Source organism: Adiantum capillus-veneris, chromosome 25 (genome assembly GCF_014529385.1).
Source record: "Adiantum capillus-veneris isolate H3 chromosome 25, ASM1452938v2, whole genome shotgun sequence".
NCBI lineage: Eukaryota > Viridiplantae > Streptophyta > Polypodiopsida > Polypodiales > Pteridaceae > Adiantum > Adiantum capillus-veneris.
The window spans coordinates 92,632,613-92,651,109 of record NC_140955.1 but is presented as its reverse complement, the minus strand read 5'-3'; the positions used below and the strand labels follow the sequence as shown (position 1 = coordinate 92,651,109).

General features: G+C 42.9%; 1 protein-coding gene across 1 annotated transcript; it reads left to right on the top strand.

Annotated features, from left to right (window-relative positions):
- The first annotated feature begins 4,530 nt into the window (after window positions 1-4,530).
- Window positions 4,531-6,299, top strand: LOC147425294 (uncharacterized). Its single transcript, XM_086499856.1, has one exon. The coding sequence runs from the start codon at window positions 4,598-4,600 to the stop codon at window positions 6,026-6,028; it is 1,431 nt and encodes a 476-aa protein (XP_086355982.1). The 5' UTR covers window positions 4,531-4,597; the 3' UTR covers window positions 6,029-6,299.
- The last annotated feature ends 12,198 nt before the right edge of the window (window positions 6,300-18,497 follow it).

The window sequence follows — 18,497 nt, the reverse complement described above, 5'->3', positions numbered from 1 at the left end:
AGCTTGAGAAGGAGAGAGATAGTCTTCTTGCTTCACACATAGATTGTGTGAGTGTGTAAGTCAATAATACCTTTGAAAAATCAGCCCCCTCTCTCTCTTGGTCGACCCCTCTTGCTATTTGCTCATCCTCACACCTCATTGGACCTCCCCAGGCCTAGCCAATGGAAATTAAGCAGCATAAGTGATAGTCTTCTGACATGTGTCCCCCTTTCCCCTTTTGTGAGAGCTTTAGGTATTTACTTAATTCAACTAAACTCTCATTGGACCCCTTTGCCTCCCGGCCAATAGGAATCGGGCAAGCCATTGGGCTACTGAATGCTCATTGGACCCCTTGGGAGACTGTCCAATAGTCTTCTAGAGAGCTTAATTCTTATTGGTTCTTTTATTAAGTGTTTTTAAATCAATTAAACTAGATTTACTCTAGCCTAATTCTCATTGGTCCACCTCCAAGGCCATCCAATAGGAATTGAGCACACCTTGTGGGCGTCTAGGCTAGGGAGCTGACATGTATCCCTCATTCCCTTTATGTAAAGGAGCTTGTGTGTGTGTATGTGTGTGAGTTTCTCTCTCATCTCCTGCTTCTAGGGCTCGCCCCCTCCTATGTAGGGATGGTTGAAGACTTTTGGGACACACACAAAGCATCCAATTTCCCTAGGCTTTTGACCTATGGTCTCAAACAGGCTCCAAGAGCATGGTATGAGAAGATACATACTTATTTGATTGGCCAGGGATTTCAGAATAGTCCAACAGAAAGTACTTTGTATGTCAAAAAGAGAGATGGAGTTCTCATTATGCTAACACTTTATGTGGATGATATGCTTCTTACAGGCAATAGTGCAGATGAAATTGAAGCGTTTAAAGATGCTTTGAGAAAAACCTTTGAGATGTCTGATCTTGGTTTGCTACATTATTACTTGGGTATTCAGTTTGTGCAATCAGAGGATGGCATATACATGTTGCAGGCAAAATATTTGCATAAAATTTTGGACAAGTTTGGTATGCAAAATTGTAAGCCAATCTCTACACCCGTAGAAACTGGATCAAAGTTGAGCATGCCTGATGCTGGAGAAACTTTTGATGTACATATTTATGCAGCAGCGGTTGGTTGCTTGATATATTTGGCAGGCAACACTCGTCCAGACATTCAATTTGGGGTTTCACAAGCAAGCAGATTTATGCACAGCCCAGGTATGCATCATTGGCAGGCTGTGAAGCGCATACTTCGTTACCTTTCAGGTACCCCTAATCTTGCCATGTTCTTTCCAAGGGGGGATATGTATGGAAAGCACAGTTCTATGCAGCTTCTTGGTTACAGCAATTCAGATTGGGCTGGTGATTTTGACACACGACATTCCACAAGTGGCAATTGTTTTTTCTTGGGAAATGCATGTATATCTTGGCTAAGCAAGAAGCAACCCACAGTGGCTACATCAACTTGTGAAGCTGAGTAGAGGGCAGCTTTCACGGCAACAGTTGATTGTGTATGGATACGCAGGTTATTGGCAGATCTTTGTGAGTGTCAACAGGCACCCACTACCATTTTCACTGACATTCAGAGTGCTATGGCAGTTGCAAGGAATCCAGTATTTCATGCAAGAACAAAGCACATAGAGGTTCACTACCACTATGTCAGGGAAAGGCTACATGCAGGGGAGATCACACTAACTTACTGTCCTACACAGGATAACATTGTAGATCTATTTACGAAGGCGTTATCACGAGAAAAGTTTGAAGCTTTCCGAAAAGCTTTGGGCTTACTCTCATACACATGATGATCTGCTACCTTGTACGGATTCACACTATCACTACAGGGGGGATTTGTAGACATGTAGTAGTGTTAGTGTGTATACGCGCTTCACCAGGGGCACTTTTCTCCCACTGGGTTTTTCCCCCTAGACATTTGGTGTGAAAGGACACCTTATCACTTAGGGTTTCATATAAGCTTTGTAGCTCTGAGTTTGAATATACTCTATTATTCTAATACAGAGCGAGAGAGACTACAGAGATCTCGTACACAATCTCTGTGTCTTCTCCTTCTCCATCTTCTTCCTACTCTGAGTTGCTGTCTTCCTTCTGTTTCCTGTTTCATCATCTTCAACAAATGAAACAATGAAAACTTGGAAGGGTTGTGGAATTTGGAAGGGTTTTTGTTAAATGGGACTGGTTTTTAGTAAATAAGTGTAGCCCTAGCCCTTTTAACTCTCTATTTCAAGATTTTGATTTTGAAATATTCACGAGTTTACCCCGTACATATCAAAATGAATTATGGGGGTTGTGGTGTGTCAAGAAGTTTATGTTAAGTTTACTGGCTAATTGCATGTCACTTTATCATTCAAGAATATAAGTTTACTTTTAAGAGAGATTGATTTATTTTATTTGTCTTTGTTTGGTTAGAGATGGCCTACCACTCTACACTGACATGGATGCACATGCAGCCACCAGCATTTGTCTATGGTAAGTAACTATTTGTCTATAATAAGCAACTATTTTACAAAAAAGTCCACATGAGAGAGACAATTTTGTTATAGATCCACGATTTTGGAGAGGGCCTTTACATGTTGATGATGTTGCTCGCATCATTGAAGACTTTGAAGTTGTTCGGTATGGTGAAATGAGACTTATTGAATTTTTAAAATATTTTTTGTTACGTAGTTTATGATTTAAGATTGAGTATGTTTTTGTAAACAACAATCATTATTATCGCCGGTATATTTTATTGGGTGTTTACCATCATATTGATGGTTTGCAGGGATATTATCACATCAAAGTTAATATCGACCATGATAATGGCCATGTCTATGTGAGTATTCAGGAGGTAGGGGACCAACTCCCACATAATATACGTTATTCATATGGTGACAGTTGTTCCGTTTGGAGGATAGAGATGTATATGTTGGGTCGCCCTCCTCGACGCCTTGGACGAAGTGTGCATCGTATTGGACCTTGGATAGTGCGAACACCAAGTGATGCTTCCAGGACTTTATTTTATTGATGGTGATGGTCATTTATGTAGCTTGGCATACATTGAGTATTGGAATATATGTAGCTTGACACACATCTTAGAATGTACTCGTCTCTCTCTCTCTCTCTCTCTCTCTCTCTCTCTCTCTCTCTCCAAACAAATTCCTTGCTTGATTTTAAATATGGTTTGAAAACAAACTATTAATTATGGTTTAATTTCATAGACGATGATGTTATAGTGCAAGATGTTGTAGAGTTTGACTTCACTGAGTTCTTTTTTTGCGAGTGAACCTTGGTATACTCTTGATTTACCATGTCCATTTGTGAGAGAGAGAGAGAGAGAGAGAGAGAGAGAGAGAGAGAGAGAGAGAGAGAGAAGGGTTGTGTAGGTGGCTCAAATGAAACTCTCTCTCATACACACCACGGCTCTAAATGATAGCAAAGAGCTTTCATTACTTTGGTCTTCCATAGTCTCTCTCTCTCTCTCTCTCTCTCTCTCTCTCTCTCTCAGTGGTGGCCTCCGTACAAAGAGAGAGAGAGAAAGAGAGAGGTGGTGTCACTGAGTCACTTGCTCCTTCTTGTCCCAACAAGGGAGAAAATGAGGGAATGTGATGATGTTGGTAAAAACGAGCAAGATCCATCGAAGACGTGAATACATACATAGATACTCAGATGAGTGAGCTTTACAAACTAAATAGGATTGACGGCTTGGTAAGAGCGAACGAGATCCGTCAGGAGGCGGGTCGTGTGAGCTCGTTTTCTTTTGAGAAGAGGCTATGGGTAGGTGAGGTTGAGATGGAGGGAGTAGGTGGTACCAAAGGAGAAGATGAAGGAAATGTTATTGTGAGAGGAATAACAATAGTGTAAAGGAGGCCATGCTTTAATATGTCACTACTAAACTAATGGCTAATTTAGATATTCTACTAATTTCAGACTTACATATTGGTAGGTTTGTTATTTAACAGACAGAGAATCTGCAGAGATCCTTCTTTCGCATATTGAAAGGTCATCACATTTCGATTGGTTTTCAAAAGTTTGACATGCATAGGGATCGAACTCGAGTACATAACCAATCGTTTCGTTTTTGATTAGGCTACCCACTCGTGTAATCGTGGACGCTGATAGCAAAACTTGCATTGCATATATAGAAAAGGAAAGCTTGGTCATCGTCTCCTCCACTTGGGTCGACTGGTGCAATGCGCATAGTTGTCCTGCTATCGACAAACACTCCTGCCTCCCCTACACGCTCAGAGCCTCAGGCACCACTAGCCTTCTCCATCCGCCTGCCTCCCTTGGAAAGCTTGGCCATCGTCTCCTCCACTTGGGTCTGACTGGTGCAATGCGCATAGCTGTCCTGCTATCGACAAACACTCCTGCCTCCCCTACACTCTCATAGCCTCAAGCACCACTAGCCTTCTCCATCCGCCTGCCTCTCTTCCACGCTGGACCCTCACCTTTTGCCTTTCCTCTTTAGAAAAAAGTGAGTATCCCCTCAAGATTCCCACTATTTCATGGCTTTTCACAAAATAAGGCACAAAGTTATTGACGAGCGTGTCAGTGTGCGCATTCATCATGAGCTGGACATACCATTTGTTTGTCGCTTTTATTATTCTGCGCGCGCTTGCAATGCGAAAAGATGGAGGAGCGCTCCTCGAGCCTTCGCAGCAAGGGCAACGTTTTCTACAAGCAAGCTCTCCATGGTGGCTTCGGCTTTGTTGCCATCAGAGGTAAGCTGGCTCGTGCTCACCAGCTTTATCATGAAGCTTTAATGGCGAGCTCCAACGAAGACGACACCGCTTCCTGTTTCAAAAACCTTGGCATGCTGTACTGGCTATGGGGTAAAACGGAGATACAACAAATTCTCGCTAATCAGTCCTCTCACAAGCCCGTGAGTGCCTCGCTCCTCTCGCCTTGTAAGTTTTACCTGTTGAAGTGTGTGCGTTCTCTACTCCTGGCAAGTAAGCATGGTAGCCTTTCTCATAAGGGAGAGGCATGGATACAACACATTGACAGTGTACTTGTGAATATTGTGGATTGGGGGGTGTGCGTGTCGAGCACACTCAATGTAGCACATGCTCCTGTCCTTATGTATTTGTGTGATGCATTTGAGAATTCTTCAAAGGATCCTGAGCTGGACATGTCTATAACATCTGGCACATGTGTTGCAAAAGCACAATTGGCACATGCAAAATCCTTGTTTGAGAAGGGTTTGCAGAAGATCTCAGAGGAAGCCCCACTGAAAGACTATGCAACTTGTTTACGCTTGCTCTTCGATTGCAATGCCTCACTGCAAAGGGCTCAGGTTTTTGGAGGAGTAGGTGCCGACATTTCTTCTGATTTACAAGCGCTACAAGAGTCTGTCTGCCTTCAGCAGTCGATATGTGAAGCAATGCAAGCATTGGATCTTGGTGATAAGTTAATTACAAAGGCAGAAGAGAGGGAACCCATCAATGTGAATATGGTCCAAGACTCCCTTGATCATTACAGGCAGGCTTTACAAAGAGCTCGCGCAGTACATGTAGAGAGTGAAGGCATGGCTTTGAACCGCATCGGGAAGGTATACTACGATGTGCTACGCCAACCAGAAAAGGGCTACAAATTTCACCTTCAAGCAACCCAGCTGGCTCTTAGATCCAACTCTCCATGTGCTCTACAAGCCAGTTGGTACTTACAGTCTGCTGAAAAGATTCGTATGCATGAAAAGCAAGCTGCAGATGAACAAAAGCGCCGTCGCGAGGAGCATATTAAATCCCAGCAACGAAATTACGATGAAAAGTGCCGGAGTTCCATTCTGGAGAAATGGTTACCGGCTCTATCAAAGCTTAAAGTGGAGGCTGAGCGAGGTGTAGACTCTTTCTTGAGGTATCTGTACACGGAACATCCCCATCCAGATTTAAAGAGAACATTGAACCTTACTTCTGGTAAGATTGTCAAAGACAAAGCCATATTGAGGAAGGCAATATCTCATTACCATCCTGATCTTAATATACGGTATGGGGATGAATGGAAGATATTTTGCGAGGAGATATGCAAGCTTCTGAACCTTAAATATCGTGCATGGCGATAATCAGAGATGACCGAAGGCATTGTGGTGATATAGTCTGGACACTTGCCTTTGCAGAACCATCTCTTTTACCTGTCATTAGTGTGGTATAGGAAATGTGATTACTTGGTTAGCCTAATGAGGGTTTTTGGATTCTCGTCCGAGGATTGAGCCATTTGGATCAGTCGGAGACATCAGATCAATATTATCTTGGTCATGGATTCACTTGTGCATGCTTTCATAAAAAGCCCCGCGTATGTCTTTTTCTCTTGAATAACACGACTTGAGTTGAAGACTTGTTGGATAGATATTTGAGGTCTCTTGGGATTGTTCCTACGAAGTTAGAGCTTCTTCGTTTTTTCCCCCCCCCCCTCTCTCTCTCTCTCTCTCTCTCTCTCTCTCTTTCAAGTACTTTAGTTTTCATGGTAACAGTCCTAGTGATATGACCTTTGATGCATGGGGACATAGCTTCTGTCTTGTGTCATGTAAGAGATATCGTCAGTGGTCTTTTGCAAATGGATAATTTGTAATTTCTCTCTTTTTGCAGCTTGCTGATGAAGTCTACTAGTCTATTTCTACTCGATACGGTTGACTTTTTCTGATGGTTTCAATTATATCCTGTTCTACACTTAATGATTAATCAATAGTTGCCGGATTAACAATCTTTGGCGTATGTTATGATTTAACAAACCTGTGTTTGCCCCCCCCCCCCCCCCCCCCCCCCCCCAAAAGGGCTTGAAATTGTATGAAGAAAAGAAGCCTCCAGAATGAAGAAGACAATTCCTTGATTTAGACGAGCTCTCAAAGTGGGCAAGCTAGTATTTCTTAGGATTCTGTTTGTTGATTTGTTGTTCTGACTCTCCTCCTGTGCTGCATCTCCATTGGGGCAGGCCAGTCTGGTAAGTATCTACCTCTATCCAACATATGTCAGAGAGAGAGAGTCATGACAAGGGTAGTATGCCCTAACAGGTGGGACAGGGTCCTAGGCAAGGCCGGCTACCATGCTATGTTAAAGGGCTGCCTCAAGTCCACGGCGAAAACATGCATTTGAGAGGTGTTTGCTGCTGGTGTTTGGAGGAAGTTGAGACTGTCATTGTTCTCATGGAAGCCCTTGGAGAGGAGACCACCTGCTTGTTGAGGACCTACCCCCCAAATCATTGCTTCTGGGTTTGATAATGGGTTTTTCCAAGGCGTGGTATTGCTTTTGGAGTTCCATTGAAACTGGGAAGAAAGTGGTGGTGGGGAGTTCACAAGAAGATTTAGAACTTTTCTCATGTAGGAAAAGGGAGCCTTTTTCAATGTCTTTCATACAATGCATAACATCATGAGCTTCTGCTTGGGAGGCACCGCATAGCTAGCTAGGTAGATTGGGGGTAGGGGACCGCTAGCCTCACATTATGACTCACCTCAACATCATGAGCTTCTGTGAGGGAGGCACGGCATACCTAGCTAGGTACGATTGATGTTCCACAACTCTTGATGGACCCCAACCACAAGAAGTTTTGGACAGATTCTCACAATAATTCCCACATTATGACTCACCTCAACATCATGAGCTTCTGTGAGGGAGGCACGGCATACCTAGCTAGGTACGATTGGGGGCAAGGGACCGCCGGGGCATACAAGAACATACAAGAGAAAAACTTGAGAGAGAGAGAGAGAGAGAGAGAGAGAGAGAGAGAGAGAGAGAGAGAGAGTGTTTTTGTGCTTTGTTTTCCACAAATCCTATTACCTTAAGGTGACAACCCTCACTTTGATTCAATACAAATGCGGCTAACGAAGCACTCTAGTTGAATTTGAGAGCAACATTGTGTTTCCAGGTGAACTCTCTATGCATAAAAATAAGCTAATTGTTGTATTCTTGTGTTTATCGCATGATCCTTTGCATGCTATTTTTAGTCATAACTCGTGATTTAAGTATTCGTTCGTGATTCTAGGCGAGTTGTGGATAGAACTTAACATTATGAAGCTATAGGTGTATTCGTGGTGCCAAAATTGACCTGCTAAAATTAGATCTATTTTTTGCTAAAATTAGATCTATTTTCCAATATCTTTTTGCACCTCGCATTTTTTTAAGTATTTGGGGTCCTAGAGATATCCTAAATGGTCTTGTCTATCAACGTGGCAAGTTTGGTTGCAACTGATCACCCTTTGTTAGGTGAAGTGCATTAGACTAGTAGTTGTAGATTAGCTTTTAGTGAATTGGGTTTTAGTTGAGATCAACATTTGATTGTGGCATGTTGCGACTAGGTTTTCCAAGAGTCTGACACCCTCTTGTACACCCATGCACTAGTTGAGTCGCCCGGGGATGACAATTTTGTCTCAGGTTCTCACTAGTCCGACAATAAAATTAGCGGACTTGGGAGATGCGTAACAACAAGCCATATATGATACAATTATTCTTTGATAAGGATAAGAACATTCTGATCATACATGGCTCACAACCATACGTACATATAGTGTGCTAGAAGAAATTATAGATTGATCATTGGTATACCCATGGGTTTGCCCACCTAAATTGATAAAACCTTATTTAGTATAGATTTAACCATTGACAAGAGTAGTATATCTCCTTTAGGGAACCTCCCACAAGATGCATCAAAGGAAATTGGTCACAAGCCATATAAGAGACAATTATTCTTTAATAAGGAGAAGATCATTCTGCTCAATCCATTGCTCATCAACCACATGTACATATAGAATTCTACAAGAATTTACAGATTGATCAATGGTATTCCCATGGGATTGGCATGCTCCCCCATGTGGTGTAACCGTTACCTACATGCTCTAAGATTTGACTATATCAAAAAGTGTTGTAGTAGTAGAAATATAGAGCCAAATTGAATACCTTATATTTCCTTATTGGTATTTTGTTGATATCTTATGGATCAGTTTACGAGAACCTATCTTATTTCTAGAAGGTAAGAAAATAAACTATGATACTATTTTATACCTCACTTTTGAGTGCATCACTAGAGGTATTAGCACCATTTATACACTCATATCTAATATACCCATGCTATAACCCTTTATATGCTCAGGTGTGCTAAACCTCTTTTAGCCATAATAAATAGATATAGGGGTGGAACTTGTAAACTATGTAGTCCTATCTTACTATCACAATAATACAAAAGCATGGAGATCAACACGGAAAAAACCTCCAAGTGAGGGAAAAAATACCCCGACGATCTTAAGTGTGTTTACACACATCACTACCACATGTATATGGTAACAAATCCCCCTTGGGAGTGATGCAGTGAACAAGAGCTGGCACATAATGTATAGGGAAGTGCCATGCCCTGAGTGAATAATCAATCCACAAAGGGGAGCAAGCCTAAATCTTTGCAGAAAGCTTCAATCTCTCATGAGAAAATGCCTTTGTGAATAGATTTGCAAGGTTGTCTTGTATTCGCACATAAGCCAAGCTGATCTCTCCTGTTGAGAGTCTCTCCCTCACATAGTGGTAATACACCTCAATGTGCTTTGTGCGAGCATGAAAAATTGGGTACCTTACAATTGTCAATGCGCTCTGACTGCGAGTGTAGATGATGTTGGTAGTGTCTTGTCCAACACCAAATCAGTCATAAGGCATCTGAGCCATACACACTCAACCGTAGCTGTGAAGACTACCCTATACTCAACCTCACAACTAGAAGTGGCCACAATAGGTTGATTCTTTATCAACCATGATATGCATGAATTGTCAAGCATGAAACAAAACTACTTGTGGACACTTGCGTGTCAAAACAACCTACCCAATATTAGTCCAAAAAATCATGTAAATCTGGTGGCAATGCTTCGTCTTTGGGATAAAATAAGACAAGATGCAAAGTGCCACTCAAGTAGTAAAAACTCCTCTTGGTAGCCTACCAATGCTTCTAGACCCCAGGCTATGCATAAATTTGCTGACCTGTGAAACTACAAAATGAATATCAGGCCTCGTGTTGCATACATAAATAAGGCATCCATTAGTAAAGAGTGACATCTATAGGATCATCAACATCATGAAAACTCAACTTCAAACATGTTTCCATGGGAGTAGCAATATGTTTACAGTCCTCAACTCCAAACTTACATAGCAATGCCTATATGTAACTTGTTTGACACAAGGCAATACCATCATCCCATGCTTAAAGTATATACCCAAGTAATGATGCAATAGCCCCAAGTCTTTCATCTTGAAAGTAGCATTAAAATCAGCCTTAAATTCAACAATATTTGTCTCATTGGGTCCGGTGATCAACAAATCATCACCATAAGAACGCCGATGAGAAGTACATCACCCTCACGCTTTACATACAAAGTGCTTTTTGTTGGATTGTTACAAAAGCCTCATTTGACCAAATGAGTGTTAGATTTCTCATACCAAACGAGGAGATTTCTTCAACCCATACAAAGCTTTCTTACATTTGCACACTTTTATCTTCTTGCCCTTCAATGACAAAACTGCGAGGTTGCATTACATAGACTTCCTTAAATATGTCACCATTCAAGAAAGTAGTAACAATGTCTGATTGATGTGCATCCCATCCAAAATGAGCTGCCAATGCACATAGAAAATGCACAGTATTCATACGATGGCGGTATTATAAAGCAATCCCGCATTGGTTAAGCATAATCAATAGCCACCAACACACGACCACATTACGAATGCTTTAATCAGACTATTAAGAATTGATTTATGACCAGTGCATAATACAAGCAGAGCCTCAAGAGTTTAATGAAAGGGCACCTGAGAAGGATCAGGTTGCTCAATGATTTCCATAGTGCACAATACACAAATGGAGCAACGACACTTCCACGGCCCTCACTAACTTTATCATGAACCAGACATACCAAACGTTAATGCAAGGCTAAGTGAGGGAGGTGAAAATCCCTCACCTTTAAATAGGGAAGGAGTATCCAATGCTGAAGCAGGTCCCATCCTTAGCCACAGCTACTAAATCTCGACCATATCTTGGCGTGCATGGTCAGGGTTTTTACAGAGCCAGCAATAGGGTAGGCAATAAGGCAGCTAGTCAATACTGGGGGTAGTGAGAGGGGAAGACAGTATGTAAAAGGGGAAGAATGTGACAACAGAGTTGATGCAATTGAAGCACACAACAGAGAGGTGCAACCAATAAGCAACATGGGGAAAAGAGAGAATCATAAAGATTGGGTGCATTAAAAATTGTACCCCTAATTTAATATTGGTAGGTGATGAGAGTGATCCCACTGCTTTCACAAGGAATGCCACCAAACCACTTGGTGATTTCACTTAGTGTTAACGTTTAGTTTCCAAGCAATCCCGTTTAGAGAATCAAAGATAGGCAGGTGAGAAAGTTTGATATTTTAGAGTGTAATAGGGGATAATGTCACAAGCGAGACCCAAAGTTCTCGCGAGGCTTTAGAAGCAAAACAAAAAGACTACCTCAGTATATAGAATATTAGGTCTATTGGGAAAAGATCAGAGCTGAAAAATATTTTTTAAGATAAAATTAGTAATAGAATTATAAAGGGGAATTAGTGACGTGTGTGTAAACCCAGAAACCATACTCAATGAGTCTACATTAGGCCCATTGAGTATGGGCCTACTGCCTAATTAGTTCAATGAAGCTAGTGCGATCAAGTTTTAGTCCATGCCAATTATCACATGAAATAGCATGGGTAATGGTGTTTAATGTTACCATATACATGTGGTAGTGATGTGTGTGAACACACTAGGACTGGCGGGGCATTTTTTCCCTCTTTAGGAGGTTTTTCCCCCCGAGCATTGTATATACGCCCATCACTCTAGGGCTATCTATCTTTCCATTGCACACTAAATAATACACTCTCAATTGTGTGCCTTGAGCTTCCTTCGTCTTCTCCAAGCTGTGTGCGTTTCTCTGCAACCCTAATTCCAACAATTGGTATCATAGCAGGTTGCATCCTCCCGAGCTTAGTCGCCAGCTGCTCTAGCACACGCCTACTCACTTTCTCCAATTTCAGTGAGGTTTGGCGAGCGTTCGCAGGTCGAAAAATATTTTGGGAAGCTCACAGAGCTTAGTCTCCTCAGATTTTTGATTCGGGCTCATTTCGGCCTCCGTTTCCACTATAGGCAGGTCTGCACAGGCAATTTCGTCATTTTGTGCAGAAATTTTGTCAGTGCTGTTTTCTGCATAACAGGTGCCTTATAGTCTTCTACAGTTTGTGCTATATAGCACGTGTTATTCCCGCTCCATTTATCCTATTTTCGGGCAGTTTTCACATCAGGTGCAGCATTTACCATGGCTGACAACAACAACACAGATGTGTTCAAGATGGTTGCTGTGTTAAGTATGGAGCCTGATTTACCCTTGTAATTTTCTGTGGTAAAAGCGCACATTTGTAAGGCCCCCATTATGAGAAGAAGCCATCGTGCGTGAAGGAAAATCACTCACCGGAAACCAAAATTTTCACGGACAAGAATCAGGGGCAACTTTAAAGGCCTCGGAGGCGGAGGTCCCCGGGACTTTTTTTTTCGCTGAAATATTATGGCCGGCCGACGGCCGAAAAGTGGTCGGAAAACAACCGATCGGTTGGCCGGTGGCCGGTAGTCAATTGCCGATGGCCGGTGGTCGAAAGTCAATGGCCGGTGGCCGGTGGCCGAATTCAATGGCGGACTTGTCTTCTCAAGGGCGGCCACACATGGGTGGATTGGAGGGTCCGATTTTGACTTATTCGCACAAGGGCGGCTACACATGGCTGTCTCTCATAAGAGAGGGCAGCCCTTTTGGCCTATATAAGGAGGCCATTTCTACACACATTTCATAGTGTGAAGTTGATGCAACAAGGTGAGTGTGAGGTGGTGAGAGTGAAGCAAGGCAGGAGCTCCATTAAGGGTATAATCCCTTTGTAAACTGCTTCTTGTTTTGAAGTACTAAAGCCATTGAGTGGCTGCTTTCCCGTGGACGTAGCCCACATTGGGTGAACCACGTATATCGTGTGTACTCTCTCTCTCTCTCTCTCTCTCTCTACTCTATAATCTCATGTATATAAATCTGTCTCTCTCCATTAAGTAATCTACTCAATTATCTATTTAGCTACGTCTTATTTCCTAACATGCTGCTGAGGACAGGTTGGATGGGGACAATTACCCTATGTGGGCTTATATGATGCAACACATTCTTGTGTCAAAGGGCATCTGGAATATTGTGCAGGGCATTGATGTACATCCTGGTTCTGAGGATGTAGGCGATGTTGAGGATGTTGCAGGTCTTGCTGCAAGGATTGCTGTTGTTAGAGTTGTTTTGCCTACGGCAGAACAAGCTCGTTGGGATGTTAAGGATGCACAGGCTCATGCATTGATTGCGTTTTCTGTGAAGCGCACCATTGTTCCTCATATCCGTTTAGCAAAATCTGCAAAACAGGCTTGGGTTATTTTGGTTGGTCTTTATGCAAGCTGCAACGAGGCTAAAATTTCTTTGCAGCGTAAAGAGTTGGAGTCGAAGATTATGCATGAGGAAGATGATATGGACACTTTCCTTGCTAGTGTCAAGGATATCAATGAGCAACTTATTTCTGCAGGAGAAGTCATTTCAGACAGTTCCCTTGTGCAGACTGTTCTTGATGCCTTACCAGATTCTTACCAGACTTTTGCTAGTACTTGGAGACTTATGACCCAAGGAAATCCTGAAGTTGTCAAGTTTGATGCATTATGCACATTGCTGTTGCAAGAGTTACTTTCCAGAAAAAACAGGACTAGGTAGCGTGCAATTGAACAGGCTTTTATTGCTTCTTGAAGAAAGGGTGGTAACATCAATGCAACCACTTCTTATGGTTCTGCTGCGAGTGGCAAAAATTATGTTCCTAATGCTTCTGCTGACAGAAATTCCTCTGTAAATTCTGGTGATGAGGACAAAAAGAAAATGCGTTGCCATTATTGTAAAGCTAATGATCACTTGATCAAGTTGTGTCCTAAGTTGAGGGCCAAAGAGGCTAAGAAGAAAGAGGGTGGTTCCAATGCAAATGCTGGTTCCACTACAAATGCAGCCATTGTTGAGTCTTCTGTCAAAGGAGACTATGTTGCTAATGTTGATGCAGAATGGGCTTTTAGTGCAGAGTGCACTAACAGGAGATGAGCGAACCCCGAACCCCGACGGCCTCTAAAACACCGGGGACCAAATGGCGCGCTTCGAGCCTGTCATGGTAAAGCAAACAGGGGGCACCACCTAGCTTTAGCGGCTAGGACGCAAACAACACACCACCATAACAAAGTTTTCATCCAAGAGAGATGGATGCTTGGGAGTAATGATGAAGAAGAAAGGGAATGAGATCAAGTGAGAGAGAGAGAGAGGGTGAGGGAGGGGGTATAGCGGCTTAGTACTTAGGCACCACAAAAGGATGGCGAATCCGCACACCCTTCACACATACACAAGCTCACTCCAAACACAAGACTAGGTGGCGATTCCGCACACCTCACATGGGAAAAACATTGCAAGAAAACATACTCACAAAACCTCAAGCTTTATTTAGAGAATAAGGCGATGAAATGGGGAGCATAGGGTAGGGGAATGAGAAGGGAGAGCGTGGTAGAGCACATGGCGGATAGGTGGGAGTTGATGGCAAAGACTCGCACGAGGGTTATGGCCATCATCCTTCATTTAGTTTCCCTTCATCTTCCATAGCCCAAGGGTGTAGAGGTCATGCTCAAGACGAGCATGGTGATTGCGGTGATGGTGATGGTGTGGGTGTGTGTGTGTGTGCACTAGGCACACACATTGCATAGTGTACTCTTTGGTGATGGTGTGTGTCTTTAGTGTGATGGTGACCCCTCTTTATATAGGGGAGGAGGGGGGAGAAATTCTAGAATTTAGAAATGAAGAAATCATTATCTACATAGGCCATGTGACTATGGGACCCACTTGTCTGGCTGTGTGTATATGTGCCAAAACTGCAGTCTCATGAGAGAGAGACTAAGAGAGAGAGATGGGTTGATGAAAAAAAGTGAGAGGTGACATGGAGAATAAAGTAATTACAAGAGGGGAGGGAGGGGAGTGTGTTCAGAGGTGAATCTGTGTGCAGATGTGTGTGAACACAAGAAAAATCAGGTAACCACCGGGTGGGGATGGGTCTGTGGGCACCTTTTTCAGTGAAACTGAGTGTGTGTGAGTGTGGGGGAGGTTATTTAGCTACAAGACAAGAGACATGGTGCCCTTTAGAGAGAGAGGGGGATATTTGGGTCATGGGATATGATAGGATAGAGAAAGAGGGGGTGGCGTATACTATTTTGGAAGATATGGTAAGTTGCATGTGAGTTAGGGCGCATTATTGGTGAGTTATAATGCATTATTGGTGAGAGGTGGGGTAGCTTGAGGGGAAAGAGAAAGGAGAAAGGACAAGGGGAAGAGAGAGGGGGTTGACTTTTTGAGTGGAGGAGAGGAAAAGGGACACCCGGCGGGACAACAGTGAAGAAAAAGGAGGCAAGGTGGGGATGGGCTACCCCGCAGGCATGAGGTGGCCTATTTTACCTTTCTTATATATTGACATAATCATACTTTATTTTTTTCTTACTTTTTCCAATGCCTTTTATCACTCCCTCCCTAAGAGGGGGTTTTCATGGGGTGGGGACGAGAGAAGAGGGGTATGGGAGCTTGGCTTGTGAAAAGCCCCCATCATTAGCCCTCCCCTTTTGGCTAGAGGCATTCATGTCTCTAGCTCATCTGTTTGATCATTATCATCGGAGGTGGCGGCTGATGGTGTGTCCTCATCTGGAATGTCAATTGGTGGAGCCTGGTCAAATCGATGAAAATAAGGTTTAAGTCGCCAACCATTTACCCTGGTTTTATGAAGTTTTGCATCAGCCTCCATAAGCTGGTAGCTTCCATTGGCATACTTTTTCCTGACGATGAAAGGACCTTTCCATCGGAGTAGGAGTTTCTTATCCTTGCGCGTTGCGAAGCGATTGTCATAGCGGAGCACCAACATTCCTTTCTTCAATTCTTTTTTCCGGAGATGCTCGTTAAAGCTAAGCCGTCTATGCTCTGCTTGTGCTGCATAATAATTTATTGCTTCTTCTCTGTCCAACTGCAATCTTTCCAAGTTGATGATGTGATCTCTCAAATGCATGTTGGGCTGTTGAAGCTGGCTTGCCATTACTCTGAGACTTTGTAGTTGCACTTCAATGGGCAAGATTGTTTCTTTACCAAATACTAGATGATACGGTGTGAATCCCAAGGATGTACGAAATGAAGTTCTGTAGGCCCATAAAGCTGGTAGTAGATACTTATCCCAGTCTCCAAGATGATTGTTTACCTGCTTGGTAATAATTTTAGAAACCATTCCATTTACCTTTTCAACTAGGCCATTACATTGAGGGTAATATGGTGAAGAGTGCCTCCTTGTAATGCCCAGTTTCTGCATTAATTCTCCTACCAAGTCTACTCTGAAACCTGGCCCTCTATCAGAGATGATCTCTAAAGGTGATAAATTTAGCTACCTCTACTGCTGTGATTCTAGTGGTGGCTGTAGCCTCTGCCCATCTAGTCATGTAGTCGACCCCCATGATAATGTAGAATTTTCCTGAGTTGGCCCTAGGTAATGGCCCAATGGCATCGATACCCCATTTTTCAAGTGGGCCATATGAGAGAATAGGTGTCTGTGGTTCAGGCATAAGTGACCTAGTGCCAGCCTTTTGACACAACTTACACGTTTTGCACCAATGGTGTACATCACGGTTGAGGCTAGGCCATATGAAGCCTACCTGCAAGATTTTCCTACTTGTTATGTCTAGGGCAAAGTGACCATCACAAACCCCGTCGTGACAGCTAGCAATTACTCCCGTGATTTCGTGAGAGAGAGGGACCTTCCAGAGTATTTGGTCCTTACCCTTACAGTACAAACCATCATTGATGAGTCGATACCTTGTGGCCTTCCGCGTCAGCCATTGCTTCTGTTCCTTTGTTAAATCTGATGGGCATTCCCCTGTTTCCAAAAAATGCATGATGTCAGGCAAGGCATCACTGCCTTGAAATAGAGGGAGCTTTAGTTTTATTGCTCCAACCACCACTTCCTGTAGTCTTTCACTTGCTAGGGCATCTGCTTCTTGGTTTTGAGCCCTTGGGATATGGTGTATTTGAACTTCTTCAAACTTACCCAACAAGGTTTTTACACCACTTAAGTGAGTCCTTAAACTAGGATTCTTGCATGTCCATGCTCCATTTACTTGCCTTACCAGAAGTAGAGCATCCCCAAATACATTAAGGCATTGTACACCTTGCGAGACGCACCATTGTAGACCCTTGGTTAGTGCTGCATACTCAGCTTCATTGTTAGAATGTGAATCTAACAATTGGCCCAACGAAAATACCTTTTTCCCTTTGTCGTCAAAGACCACTATGCCTGCAGCTGCTTTGTCGGACGCTCGCTTGTAGGCTCCATCAAAGTAGAGAGAGTATGCTCCTTCTACCATCGGTGGTACTGGAGGTAATCGGACTTCTCCTTCCTTAGATTGCTTCTCCTTCCTTTCAAAGACTTGGTAGGTCATGAGTCCCCCCAAACTTGCCCTTGTCGTGCTTTCTACCTGTACCGTGTAGTCAAACTCTTGCAGACGAACTAGCCATTTAGTAATTCTAGCAGACACATCCATGTGTTGTACAACATAGGGAAATATTTCATCCGTGGTTAGAATCACAAATTGCTTAGGCAGCAAATATGACCTAAACTTTGTAGCTGCAAATCTAAGAGCTAGGACTAAGTGTTCCACATGGGTAAAACCTTTCTCTGCTGCTGTCATCATTCGACTAGAGAAGTAGATTGGCCTCATGAAAGATGTCGTCGTATCCTTTTGGAGTAGCACAACCCCCAATGAGTCATCACCAACACTTGAGGTGACATAGAATTTTTCATCCCACTTAGGTGGTGAGATAGTTGGCAGAGTGGCTAAGACCTCCTTTACCTTGTTGTAGTGATGTTCACTTTCCTCATCCCAAGTGAAAGTTGATCTTTGAGTGAGTTGTTGCAGTGGTAGAACAAGTTGTGATAGTAGATGTATGAATCTACTTAAGTACCTCACCTTCTATAGAAAAGAGACCAGTTGACGTGCGGTCGTTGGTGAAGGTAGGGCTATGAGTGCGGACACCTTACTTGGGTCGGCGTTGATACCTCTTCCTGAAATTTCATGGCCTAGTAGAATGACTTTACTCTCCCCAATGTGACATTTATCCACATTTAATTGCCCGCCTAGGCTCTGCAACCTGGCCAAACCTTCAGTTACCTTTTCTAAATGTGAAATACGGGAGCTATATATACAAAAATCATCAATGAACACTCTTATGGATGTTCCAAAGAACGGTTGAAAAACATATGTGACATATCTTTGGAATGTGGTAGGTGCATTTGTGAGACCAAATGGCATAACCCTGTATGCAAAACAACCCCATGGCGTGATAAAAGTGGTTTTTAGCTGATCTTCCAAGGCTATGCGTATTTGAAAGTATCCAAAATAACCATCACAGACGGTATAGCATTCAAAACCCGCTACTTTATTCAGAAT

Excerpts from the sequence above, each read along its gene's own strand:
- LOC147425294 (XM_086499856.1), top strand. The coding sequence starts at position 4,598 with ATGGAGGAGCGCTCCTCGAGCCTTCGCAGCAAGGGCAACGTTTTCTAC.